The 12,970-nt window shown below is 41.3% G+C and overlaps 1 protein-coding gene across 1 annotated transcript; it reads right to left on the bottom strand.

The window, feature by feature from the left end:
- Positions 1–1,133: 1,133 nt before the first annotated feature.
- LOC310926626 (lissencephaly-1 homolog B-like) lies at positions 1,134–12,970 on the bottom strand. The gene is made up of 11 exons (XM_083888798.1): positions 12,827–12,970; positions 8,413–8,701; positions 7,111–7,195; positions 6,940–7,014; positions 6,540–6,746; positions 5,414–5,582; positions 4,903–5,005; positions 4,512–4,740; positions 3,923–4,024; positions 3,673–3,829; positions 1,134–2,421 (listed from the first exon to the last, which is right to left on the bottom strand). Exons 2-11 carry the CDS (start codon positions 8,442–8,444, stop codon positions 2,348–2,350), a joined length of 1,233 nt encoding a protein of 410 aa, XP_083744924.1. The 5' UTR covers positions 8,445–8,701; positions 12,827–12,970; the 3' UTR covers positions 1,134–2,347.

The following is a 12,970-nucleotide window of genomic DNA, read 5'->3' as shown; positions in this document are numbered from 1 at the left end:
TCTGTCTCCTTGTTGCACTCTGTAGATGCATCTAGCTCACCAGTTTCAGTTCACAACACTGTTCCCTTTTTTTACACCATAAATCCTCATTTGAAACCACTTTCCCACCCCGATTGTGCTTCACTGCACCACTCCCTACTTCCCCACCCTCACAGTTCGACCTGCAGGCCAGAGAAAAGGTGTGGCGCTTGCACGCTCGCTGTTCTGGCAACTGTTGCCAGGATACTGCAGAGCACAGAGGAAGAGTAATAGCTGTGCCGCGTGTGGGTGAGCAGGTGTGACTGTGAGCCGAGGTAGTGTACATAATTGATAAAGGAGCACAGAAGTGACTCTGCTGCCTCCTGATGGTTTTGCCTCTGCAGTGCGCGTAACCTGGTCGTAACATGACCTTTGTTATCATTTCCTCTAAATCAAACTTGAAATGTTTGAAGGCTTAGTGCCACACCTTACCTATCCAACAACCCTTCTTTGTGTGATCTGGTTCTGTTACATCTGCATCAGTAACAGCAAAGACAGAATGACAGCATCAGTGTCTGAGTTATGTTATGATGGAAGTTACCCAATGATGGTGCAGTGAAAGGGAAACAATGCAGCCCCTGAGCCAGGTAGTTACACATAAATCATGTCTGCTTTTAAAGCAGCCTTGCCCCCCCGTAGTGATCAGACCAGGACCAAACAATTCTGAATGAATACCTAACATTTCAATGGCTTGAATAAAGATGCGTTTTGTCTGTGATTCTCCATTATTATTTCAAGACTTGTACTACTATTGCTTTAAATAATTATTGATTATTGATTTGGATGGTGTATAAAACATGTTATTCATTTTACACATAAATATTGACTACACATTTTACTCATCTTAGTCTTGTTTGGATTTAACAAAGGTTAAGAATAAAACATAAATATTAAGTGAATTTAGAGAAAGCTCTGTGACCACAACAGGTGTTCTCTGTACCTAATAAAGTGGCCAGTCAATGTATGTCATGTGGTATGGATTGTTATGCAGTGTCTGACCTCAGTATGAAGCTCCCAGATGCCATCCTTCTTCTCATTTCACCGTGATCCCTCAAAGAAATCACACAAGACATATTAGAACTTATATTTACAGAATTTTATTTCATTATGTTGCAAACAATGACATCCAGATATATTGATACACAACTTTTACTGTGCGTGTATGTGCATTTGTGAGTGTGTGTGTGTGTGTGTGCGTGTGTATGTGTGTGTGTGTGTGTAAAGAGAGCAGTGACACCACAGAAAGCTGAATGAAAATCCCATGAGGACGCCCTCGGTGGGTTAACAAGGCAGAGATAGCGAACAAGAGGGCACCGGGTGATTCTTCTCGGCGAAGTACACACTCACACACAAATCTCATAAAAGGTGAGCAGACATTTTCCTTTGTAAAACACACGTTTGCGAATGGGGTGTGTGTGTGTCTGTGCTCTCAGCAGCTTAGGGATTGTTAAGGTCCTGTGAGTGTCTAGAAAGCAAGTTTGTTAAAAGAGATGAAGTAGAATGAATGAATGAATGAACACAGTGGGTGAGAAGCTTTACCTCCTCTCTGTCTTTCCTCTGACAATCAAAGCAGAGACAGTGGAGAGATTCTCCTGTCATAATATACAAACGCGCAAACACACACCAGGTATACACACATGTACATACACTCACCAAACAGAACCTCATGTGAGTCAACTATGAAGCTGCAAGCTTCATTTTTTCCTTCAACATGTCATCTTCTCCTCCTGGACAGCTTCCACTCATTCGTTCAGTTATTACACATCTTCTCTATCAGCATCTGTGCAGTGACAGACCACAACAATGGAGGCATGGAGTAAAACAAAAACTCAACTCAAAAGAAACATAAACCTAAACCCCTTCAATGTGGGGCGCCATTGGTTTTCGTGCACTGTCAGTTAACCCGAAAGACTCCTGAGCCAGCACACAAGGATATTTACCCTTTTACCCGACAGGAAGTCATTACAACGGTATGCAAATTCGGCAAATTTAACAGTATACAATTTTTTTTGTTTCACCATGCAAGGAATACTTCTTATCTTCTGAGTGTGTTTATGTGTCAGAGATTGCGTGACATTTATTAAGCGTACCCTACATCCAGAATAATTTACATAAAAGGACAATAGTCATCTTAATAGGACTGGAACTGATGTAGGGGAGGAGCTAAGGAACGAGGAGGGGGGGTGTGGGGGTGGGGGGGAAGATAAAGCGCCATGGTCAACTACGGTTTGTACTGTAGTGCGAGAGGTGAGAGGCTGGGTGTCAGGACAGAGGGGAGGAGGGTTAAGGTAAGACGGAGGAGAAGGAAGCGTAGAAGATGGAGGCGGTCTCAGCGACACTCCCACACTTTGACTGTCTGATCAACGCTGCCCGTCACCACGTAGGGGGCAGTCTTATGGAAATCTGCAAGAGGGAGAGACATTTAATCAGGCACACAGCAGCAAATTCACCACAGTATTAACATGAGTTTAATGTGAAACAACAATCTGTTTTCCGTTTTCACATTTTACCTTAAAGGTGCATTATGTAATAAATCTGCAGCAACTGGCCATAAAATCCTCCTAATATGTCACAGAGGACCAGGAATAATGTTCATATAACAAACTGAACTCACCAACAAAACTAGTAAAAAAAAAATATTTGCATTAAAAAAATATATTTTCCGCACCGGAAAGTTTGTTTATATTTTGTTATGAGGCGCCTCCTACTGCCGTCTACCAATCATTGAAATCAGTAGAGCCTGAGGTGCTGAGCAACCCCGCGTTGCCAGTTACGCCTGAGTTACAATGGTGGAGGCAAAGAAACCGAAGAGATCTCGGTATGAATCACAGAAATCTCAAGATAAAGTTTGAGGCAAAGCGAGGGTTTGTATAGGAGCTGCATTCGAACGGTGGAGAGTGTTGAAAGCAGAGAGGATTTTGAAAACGGATGCTGGGACTTTTTTGTCAGGTACGACTCGCCGTACTGTTTTGATTTTGAGTGTAGTAACCGTTTTTGGCCAAATTGTTACATAATGCACCTTTAAATTCACACTACAGGACATTCAGAGTCAGAGGATCGATGTGTATCACACCCCTACACTGCTGTCAGATTAGATTATTCACTTTTGTATTTATTCATTATATTATAGCGTTTCCTCATATAACCAATTGATTGATTTATTGATTATACCATTATTGAACCCACAATGGGGAAATTTGTTAAAGCAGCAAAGGCCAGGGATCGAAAACTTACAAAGGTACCACAACACACGAGTGACCGACAACGGGAGGTCACACTACATGATCTTTTGTCACACACTACACAATATTTCACAAAAAAACACAGTTGGGAAGTACCACAGGGAATGATGTGTTAACCTTGGCTTAATCTAGCTCGGTCAGGTCAACCAGCGAGTTTTTAATGGATCAGAAATACAACATTTCTCTATTCCTCCTCACTTTCCTTTGAGTTTCTGCCCCCGTCACCCTGTTTTCAAGCCTGGTTGCTTGAGATGTTGCAGACTATTACCAAATATCTAGCATTCTGGAAAAAGTTCCAGCAGTTCCATTTTATTCTTAGCGAATGCCGATTCTGTGCCATTCTGCGACACAATTGGCTGTCGGAGACTGGATTATCGTCGAAAACTGTTAGTGTGAATTTGAGGACTCTTACCCAGAGAGGTAACAAAGTGTTCATGGGCAAACAGGGTCTTCATGCAGCGTTTGTTCTTGTAGTCCCAGATCCTAATGGTTTTGTCATCAGCACAGCTCACTATGAATCTTCCTCCAGGGTGAAACAACAAACCACGCACCCAGTTGTCATGTCCCACCTTAAGAACAGAGACAGATTATCCACCACTCCCCTTGATTCATAAGCAGAAACACTGAGCATGTCACAAGAAACCACCATGATAACTACTCACCAGAGTCATAAGGCAGATGCCAATGCTGACATCCCACATTTTAATGGTTTTATCTCTGGATCCAGAAAGGAGGAAGGGGCCAGGCTTTCCACTCTTCTTGTTCTGCAAAACAAAGATACAGCAAAGTACAGCGTAAGAAACTACACACAGTTTCTACGTATTAGGTGGAAGATTCCAGCACTGATAGTGTCATGGCTTCAGGAATGCTGGTGTGTGGGTTTTATTGATAGATACTTTGTGACTCTGCACAACACCTGTTGAACATCAGCATGTTGGCATTCCAATTGTTGACATGCTTTTGTTTGGATTCAGCCCAGTGAACCTCTGTATCCAAGAACAGCCTCACAGAGTCACTACAGCTGACTGAATCCTTTCAGGCTACAATAATATATATGTTATATATACAGTGAAAACCTGACCAACCACCTATAGAGAAGATCAGCATTTTCTTTATGAACTTTGACGAGGGAGTGAGTGGTTAACAAATGTCAGCTGCGTAATGGCAAGCAAACACATTGTCAAAAATATGAGCAGATTTTACAATAAAAATTTTATTAAATGGTTTAGGTCTTACAGCAGGTGACTTTACCTCTGAGCCTGTGGCCTCCAGGATGGTGGGGTGAGCACTGTCAGGAGCCCAGGAGATGCACTCTACCACATGTTCGTGCTCCCGCAACTCAGCTTTGCACTCTTTTGAAGCAACCACCCAGACACGCACTGTCTGATCATTGGAGCAGCTAGCAAGCAATGAGCCATCCTGATTAGGGCGCACCATCCTCACCCACTCCCTGTGGCCTGTGAAGGTCTTCACACAGTACCTGAACACAGAATTGTGGTGAGTGAAATCGTAAACTAATGCTGTATCATCAGGTAAACAATTAAAGAAAGAATAAAAATATGGAATTTCAAAAATGTAAAACTATATTCATCACAGTCTATGACAGTGTGTGGGGTCGAAAACAAGGCTCCCCCTCACTTACCCAGTGGCCACCTCCCACATCTTCATGGTCTTGTCCCTGGAGGCAGACACTATGTGGTCACCATTTGGCATGATGGCTACGGATGACACGTTGTGATCGTGGCCTGGACAACACAGTCAATTGTTTAGTTGTGTAACTGGTAATATCAGCATTGTAATAGTTAATGTCCAAAGCCTCAACTTACATTTAAAAATGTACTTTTATATTCATAAAGTCAAACTAACCCATAATAAAAATAAGGACATTAGTATTGTAGAAAATAACCACTACATTTTTTGGGATCATTTCAAGTGAACTGTAGTGATACCCATTTTTCTGAATTTTAACTACATTCTTATGCCAGTTGTTTCTGATAAGGCTGCTAACTTAGCTTGGATTGTTTTAAATCATCAGTACTGCCAACCTTGCATAATAACCTCTAATTTAAAAAAGCAGATGATTTATTACTGAATGTATAAATCTGACTATACAATGTACATTGACCACTGTTACTTTTATAAATATCACTTACCATGCATTGTTCGGATACACTCAAAACCCTGGAAGTCCCAGAGTTTGATGCTCATGTCAGCTGAACATGAAGCCAACAGCTTCCCTGTCTGGTCAAAGGAGATGTCCTGCACTGAGTCTGTGTGTCCCTTCAGAGTTCGCTCAAAGTCGCCTGCCTCATAGTCCCACACCTAAAATAACAAGTCAGTATTTAAGTGAGACACCCTTCCTGCCTGTAAAAAAACAGCTATACAAATCATATTTCATACAGGAAATATTCAATATTCGGCATGTTGGGCTGCAGATTAGACATTTTGTTTTGAACTAAAATTGGATTACAGACATCTGGTTAAACTCAACACAAAATTGTCACAAAACAGCTGGTGCCATTTCCTTGTATAATAAAGTCTTAAAACACAACGGAGTAGAATTTACTGGAGAAAGAAACGGCAAACATGCATGTTTCTCGAGGTGCTGTGCTTCGGGAGCATTGCCTCTGACAACAAGTGCATCAGCACGTCTCCACACAGATGAGCAGTGACAAAGCAGAAAAAAAGTGAGTTGACAGAGGAAGGAGGGGAATGAGAAAGGGAGGTGGGTGGTGCGCCTGGTGAAGCAGAAAGCAGTGAGGATGAAAATGGAACCTCAGACCTGCAGTCAAGCTTTGATGTAAAGGGTCAGAGCTGCAAATGCCATGTTGTGGTGAGCTGAAACACCAATGGCTGCTGCACTCAGCCAGTATGATACGTGAACAAAACCCAATAACAAAATAGATTTTGGCATTCCCAGAGATGAGACGTCACAAATGCATAATCAGTGAGTGTATGAAGTAGGTCATGACCCATAAGTCTTTGTAAAATACTTTCCCAAAAAAACTGAAGCTCTAACCCTAATCCTTAAATAATAAAGTAGGTGTGAATATAAAGCATTGACTGTACACACAGCACTTCTCAAAGACACTGCAGTGTTGCATTTAATAATATCCAAAAGGAGTTCCTCTCGCATGGTCATAAAGCGGGTCATGAATTTTAACTATGGCAGTTTGTATAATATTACAATTTATAATCCAAGCTCTTGTATTGTGTTGTTTCAAGATGGAGCTTGGCACCACACTGTGTACAACCCATTTCATCTGCACACTCACACACCTTGATGGTTGCATCCTCCGAGGCAGTGACCATGACAGAGAAGACTGGGTGGAATATGACACGTGTGACTGGAGCGCGGTGCCCGCTCAGGGCGTATTTCTCTGGGGGACGGGGTATCCACTCTTTGGGGTCTCTCTTCTGACCCACAGGTCCACCATGTGTCATCTCCTCCTTTGCTTCATTTAACTTGGACTCCAGCTCCATCACCTGCGAGTACAGCAGTGAGACAAGGAGTCTTCACAGACATTCGAAGAAATACTTGTCCCAAAAAGAAATGTATTTGGTTTAGACAGGTGACGCTTGATACCAACAGTGTTAAACCCACAAGAATAGTTGTTCTTTCATGCGACTGTAAAGCATGTGTCAAATGTTGCAAGCAAAAGCACAAAATATCCCTTACCTTTTTCTGTAATCTGATGACTGAGGTCCATTTTTTTTCCAAAAGCCCTGCATACTTTTTATCTACCTCTTCATTCTATGAACAGAGGAAAGACAAAAAGAAAGGTATTCACTTTATTTCTCATAGAAAATCTACTATTTAACACATTGTAGTATATGTATTGCTGCTTACCATATCTATCTCTGCTTCTTTCTTGAAGGTGGAATAGGCCTCCTCATATCCATTGGAACGGAGATAGTCTGCTATGGCTCGATTTCTAAAAAAAACAAAAAAAAACAAAGAAGAAGAAGCAAAGCTGCTTTTTTAATGCTTCAGGTGTTAATGTTTCACCAATGATTAGCATTTCAAAAGGTACCAGCATAAATACACTGCCGTAAGTTGTCATTATCAGGGCAATAAATGAATTACACTTCAATAAAGTCAGACTGAGTTCATCAGCTATTAAATATCAACTTCAGCTCAACAGACACACCCTGTCTGACAAACGGGAGCAACAGGATTTAAGATGAACCCTTCATTTTGATTTTTGAGCTTGAGCTAAAACAAATTACAAATCTTCAGGGAAGAAAAAAAACCAACATAAGGACTGAATCATGGGGAAACTGTTTTGTGCTGCTGCTTGGAAACTAGAGGCTCGCCACAAGGATGGAAAACTGCGCATGGACAACACAAGGACAGGGCGACCACATGCACATGGAAGCAACCCTACTTTCTCTTTCTCTCTCGTGTGTGTGTGTGTGTATATATATATATATGTATACACATATATATATGTATATATATGCAAATTACACACAACAGCTCCTTTATATGAATAAAAAGATGAACATTTCATGAGCAAGAGGGGTTAGATTTAGGCTGCTGTTGGTTTTGGGCAGCTTATAATAGCATCCCCGATACAACTGTGTTAGAGAGTGTGAACAACAGACCACAGGCAAAAGGATTTCTACTACATCGCCCCAATCATACATACGTTTTAACACATAACAATCAGTTCAGTGTAAGACAAAGGTGACTTATTTTCATATCACACTATCAGCCAGGCAGATACCACTGCACAGAACTGCTCACATAATGCAACCATCTTTTTCTTTTTAAATTCCACCTCCGTCCCATCCCCCTCACTTCTTTGCTCCTGTCATGTAGGTTATGAAATATTCACTAAGTAGCTATCAAATGAAGCACCTTGTAGCAAGACATCTCATCACATTTCCTCAGTGATAACACTTTCTTCTCAATTAATGCACATTCTCACAGCAGCAACCTATTCTGGATGACTAAATTCCACAGCTTTCTAAAAAAAAAAAAGTGTAAAACATGGGGATGCATGTTAGCTGGACAAAAATAAATAGAACATGTATGTGCATGCACTTTAATCTACCCCGCCACGATCCTTAATTGTGTGTTGGTCAACATGTCTGTTCTTGTCTGTATGTGTAATGAGCCTGCACATATTTGCATTCAGGCACTCACAGTTCGTCTCTCTGTCTCTGTGACAGCACCATGGTGGCTGCTGTTCTCTCCCTCTCGGGGAGGTGAGGGTGAGGCGATGTACTGGGGGAGTCTGGCAAGGAAGTGTGTGGTGGGCAGGCTTTGGATCCCTCAGTGATGGTCTTCCTTCAGGGACTCCGGAGGTGGCGATAACAGTGCCACACAGAAGGAGGTAAACTGCAGGTTCAGCTGTCAATCAAATGTCGCGACAAGGCTCCACAAGTAGTCACAATGGCCCAGATCTTACTCACTGATCAGACGAGCCCATCACCTGAAGAAGAGAAAAGTAACAGAGACTGAGTTACAAAAAAAACAAAACAAAAAAAAACTGCCACGTCTCATGGATAAATTAAGTCTATCACATATAAAAGGTACATGAATCGTAGGTTGCTAAACCATTTAGGTTCCAACCTGCTTGCTCTACATGCATACAAAATCTTACAGCACCATGCGATGTTGGAGTAAATGGCAAACAAAAACAGTAAATACAATTGCATTTAATCAAAAAGTTTCACAGTTATAAACAACAGTATGAGTTTCACTTTTTTTAAATTAATTTTGTCTGAAATTAGCCAACTATCCTACAACAAGAGATCAGTAGCACATGATGAAAAATCAAAACTCACCACTCAGCGATTGAAATACTAATAAAGAATTACTTCCTGAGCTTGTACACTGCTGGCACCTGGGGCCACAATAACACTAAGCTGCTTAGCGGGAAGGCCAGACATCCTACAGCATGTGTGTGTGTGTGTGTGTGTGTGTGCATGAGATAGAAAGAGAGACCACTAGTCCTCTTTACGGCTGACAGTGCAATGTCAAGGGACCGGACGATAGCTAACAGGATTAACTGTAGACATTAAGAGAGGACTGGAACAGCAAGCTGCCCTTGTCTGTACCTTTGTCTGGAGCATCGTTCTTGTCTGTTGACAGTTGCTGCTGCACAACTCAAAAGACTCCTTCAACAAAATAAATATTGGACAGGAAACTGATTTTTTGGTGGTAAATCTTTGTCAATTATTTAGCCAGTGATGCACCTGAAGTGCCCCCAAATAGAACTCTTCTTTCCTGCCAATGAGTGCACTGAGCTAAGAGAACAGAGAGAGTGGTTCTAACACAAAGGCACTCTCAGTGTGATTCAAAAATAGCCATTAAACCAAACAGAACAACAGTCCAAAGGATTACATAACTAAGACAATCTCAGCAGCTTCTGCACCTGCTTAAAACACCTGAATTTAATCAGTATTACAGAGTGTTCTGAAGGAACTAAAAGAAAAACTGGCATCAGGGGTTAAAGATAATTGAAGTATCTCATTATTCAGTTTTCAAACAGCAGTGGTTGCATTGGTAAATGTGCTGTTATCTATGCTTGGTGCTCTTGAATATCAACAGTCAGAGTGCCATAAATCAAGAGGGGATCAAAGTCCAGTGTATCACGTTTCATTAAGAGGAAATTATGTCATGGGTTTTCGGTTCAAAGACCTGTCTGATCGTCCAACTGCGAGTCCAACACTTGTGGAATCTCAGGCTGATGGAGTGAGAACAATGTTTGTTGTCAGTTATCCTCCACAGCATTGACTTTTGCCAAAACAACATACAGTTACACTTTGACACACTCAAACCTAGATTTCAGCTTGAAAAATTAACAAAATAATCAATTTGATTACTTAGCAACCATTAAACTTATGAAAAAAATATGAGAGGATTTGGTTTCTGTTGATCTTAAGACTATCAAACAAACATTTGATGACATGACCTAGGCCTTTGTTGAATTGTGATGATGCTTATTCCTTAGACATTTTGTAGATTGCAATGGTCTCGGATTGGCACCAGTCTCACGGACCACTACTGAAAGTTGAAGCTTTTAATTAGATAGATACAAATAACCAGTTGGAACACAAAATGTCCTGGCAGATCTGTTCGAGTAAAAGACATCAATAGTAAACAAGCCTTTGCTCAAAGAACCACTGTAGTAATTCTCTGCAAGCTCAAGAAATACAATGTTCCCACATAACCCCACATCCCCTATTTATACAGCTAAGTATGAAAAGGTGAATGGTTTATCTGACTAAGCTTCAATTATCTACAAAGACAAGCTGTGACGTCAAGTATGCCTCATCTGTATTTTTCAGAGCACGGAGCCTTGGTCAGTCCAACAAGCAGCGTGTACAGCATGGATGTGATACAGACTTGGTGATACAGCATGAATCTTACGTACATTAACGCAACATTCTCTATGTAATATAAAGCACTCCTTATAGCCTGAAGACAAATATGCAAAAAATGTCATTGTGTCTCTTAAAGCACCAGTCGATGTTCAGATAGCTTGCTGGAGAATGTGGAGAGTGAGAATGTTTAATCTTGTCCAACAGTTGATTTATGATTTAATAAATGTATCAAAATTGTTGCTGATTAATTTAACTAATCAATCAACGAACACACTCTTCGATGGTCATGTGTCACAGAAATGCAACTATTCAAACTATGTTCATCATTTTTAATTTTAAGAAAAGCAGGATTCCTTATGACCTGAATCAGTATTATCGAATGAATGACATTCAGTCAAATTTGTTATCAGGTTTGAAAATAATAATGATGCAGGAAAAAGCATTCGATATAGAAGATGAGAAAAATCAAACAAATCAAAGGGCAATGACACCAGTTACAGGTATTAATTTTGGCTGCTGATCAAGCGTTCAGTTATCATGCTCTGTTTGTGTCTAAATGCTGAGCAATGCCCCTCTCAGTGGGTGACCTTCAGGCCAAACAAAACCATCCTGGTACAAACTGACAAGTCAATGTTTGATAACACATTGAAAGGCATAGCAAATTACTTTCACCCCATGACTGGCAGCCTACGCAGCAATTTCCTTTTTAAGAACGGCAATGATGAGGTCTCAATCCACTCTTGGATCCATTCTGGTGAATTTTGATTATACAGTAAATAATGTATTGCCACACAATAACAAAACAGTCGAGGAGTTCCTAATCCTTTACTGAATGTCTTTTAAAAAACCACTAGGGGCTGAGATGTGACAAAAAGATGTGAAAAAGACTGCAGTTATATAGCAGTGCTCATCCCAAGCAGAGAAAGATGGAAGACTGACAATTCAAGCTGAAGAATTGCAGAATAAACGTCAAATTGTATCTGGAACACACAAAAGGGAAACCCTCGGGATGATGGAGAGAAATAGTGCATGTACATTTTCACATCCTGAATGGCTGATTCATAACCCTTTCTGAAAGGACTGGCCTTCACATTTTGTCCTACGCAATAGCAGCTACGAGGCAAATAGGAGGCATTCACTTAGCGAATGATATTCAGCTCATCTGACATGTTTATACATAAAGAAAACCTGAGGGCTTTGCTTGGGTAGTTATCATGATGCCGTAATGATCCGTTTCAGTCTCCACCCTGATTGTTGACCCTTAAACCTGATTTAGTTCCATATAGGGAGCTAACATGATGAATAAAAACACACCGAACATGCTTGAGACCGCTTTATTAATAGCAGAATCGTCTAGATTCAAAATCTGGCCTGGGTGATGCATTTCCAAGGTTTGATGGCCACAAGGGCAAAGTTGCAGCAGTGGCTCAGCAACGCCCTTCCCAGCTAACATTAGCTTAGCACAAAAACGTACGCGTAAACTGGAGCTGTCAGATACACAGTCACCAAATCGAAACACACACGGGGCGTTGGTCTATGGCAAAAATGAGCGGCGCAACTTGAATTATTACGTTATAACAACACATAGCTAGTAATAATTCAAATGAGTATACGATATGTAACACAAGTTTGATTCCACGGCTATCAGCTGATTTTTTTTAAACAAGAACATACAGCGCTACGTACACTAAAGCAATACAATGTTAATCACAATACTCCCACAACAAACACTTCCTATATACATTGGTAGCATTTACCTTGTAAGATTTCTTGTGATATCATAATATTAGCACCCGGCTTTAGGAAATATGGCAGCCGGCTGACAGCACCCAAGTTAGCAGTGTCGGCTAACGCACCGCGCTAGCTTGTTCCCACAGAACTACCGAAGCTAACGTTAGCCAAATATTCAGCTAGGCTTTCACAACAAGTGTCTCCAAACAGGTCACGCGTTGACCACGACTCGCAGGGTCAGTGTGAAGGTTGCCAACAAGACTGAGCAAAGCCAACTATTACACCGCCAAGTTATCTTCACACTTAGTCTCGAAGTCGATGCTCTTGCGAACGCCAACTTTGCCACTTAGCGTAGCTTAGCTTAGCCTCCGGCCTCTCCGCCATTTTGAGATGGGAACGGGAGAGCGCAGACACTGCAGGCAATTCGTCGTCAGAAAAACAAGTCTTTGAGAGTGCAAAAACAAAAACGCACGTTCGTGAACATATCGCAGACTCACCCTCTGGTAAATTGTGACTCTCATTTCCCCGTGACAGGTCGAAGCATGCGACGGATCCGCCAGGTTCGGGTGTGATATTATGACTTTTCACATCACCCGGTACAGCCGCTCAGATTTCTCTCCTCTTTGGTACCACCGCACTCG

This window comes from Microchirus variegatus (assembly GCF_963457635.1).
Source record: "Microchirus variegatus genome assembly, chromosome: 5".
NCBI classification, from domain to species: Eukaryota; Metazoa; Chordata; class Actinopteri; order Pleuronectiformes; family Soleidae; genus Microchirus; species Microchirus variegatus.
Note: the sequence above shows the minus strand (reverse complement) of the source record. Positions and strands in the feature narration are given on the sequence as shown.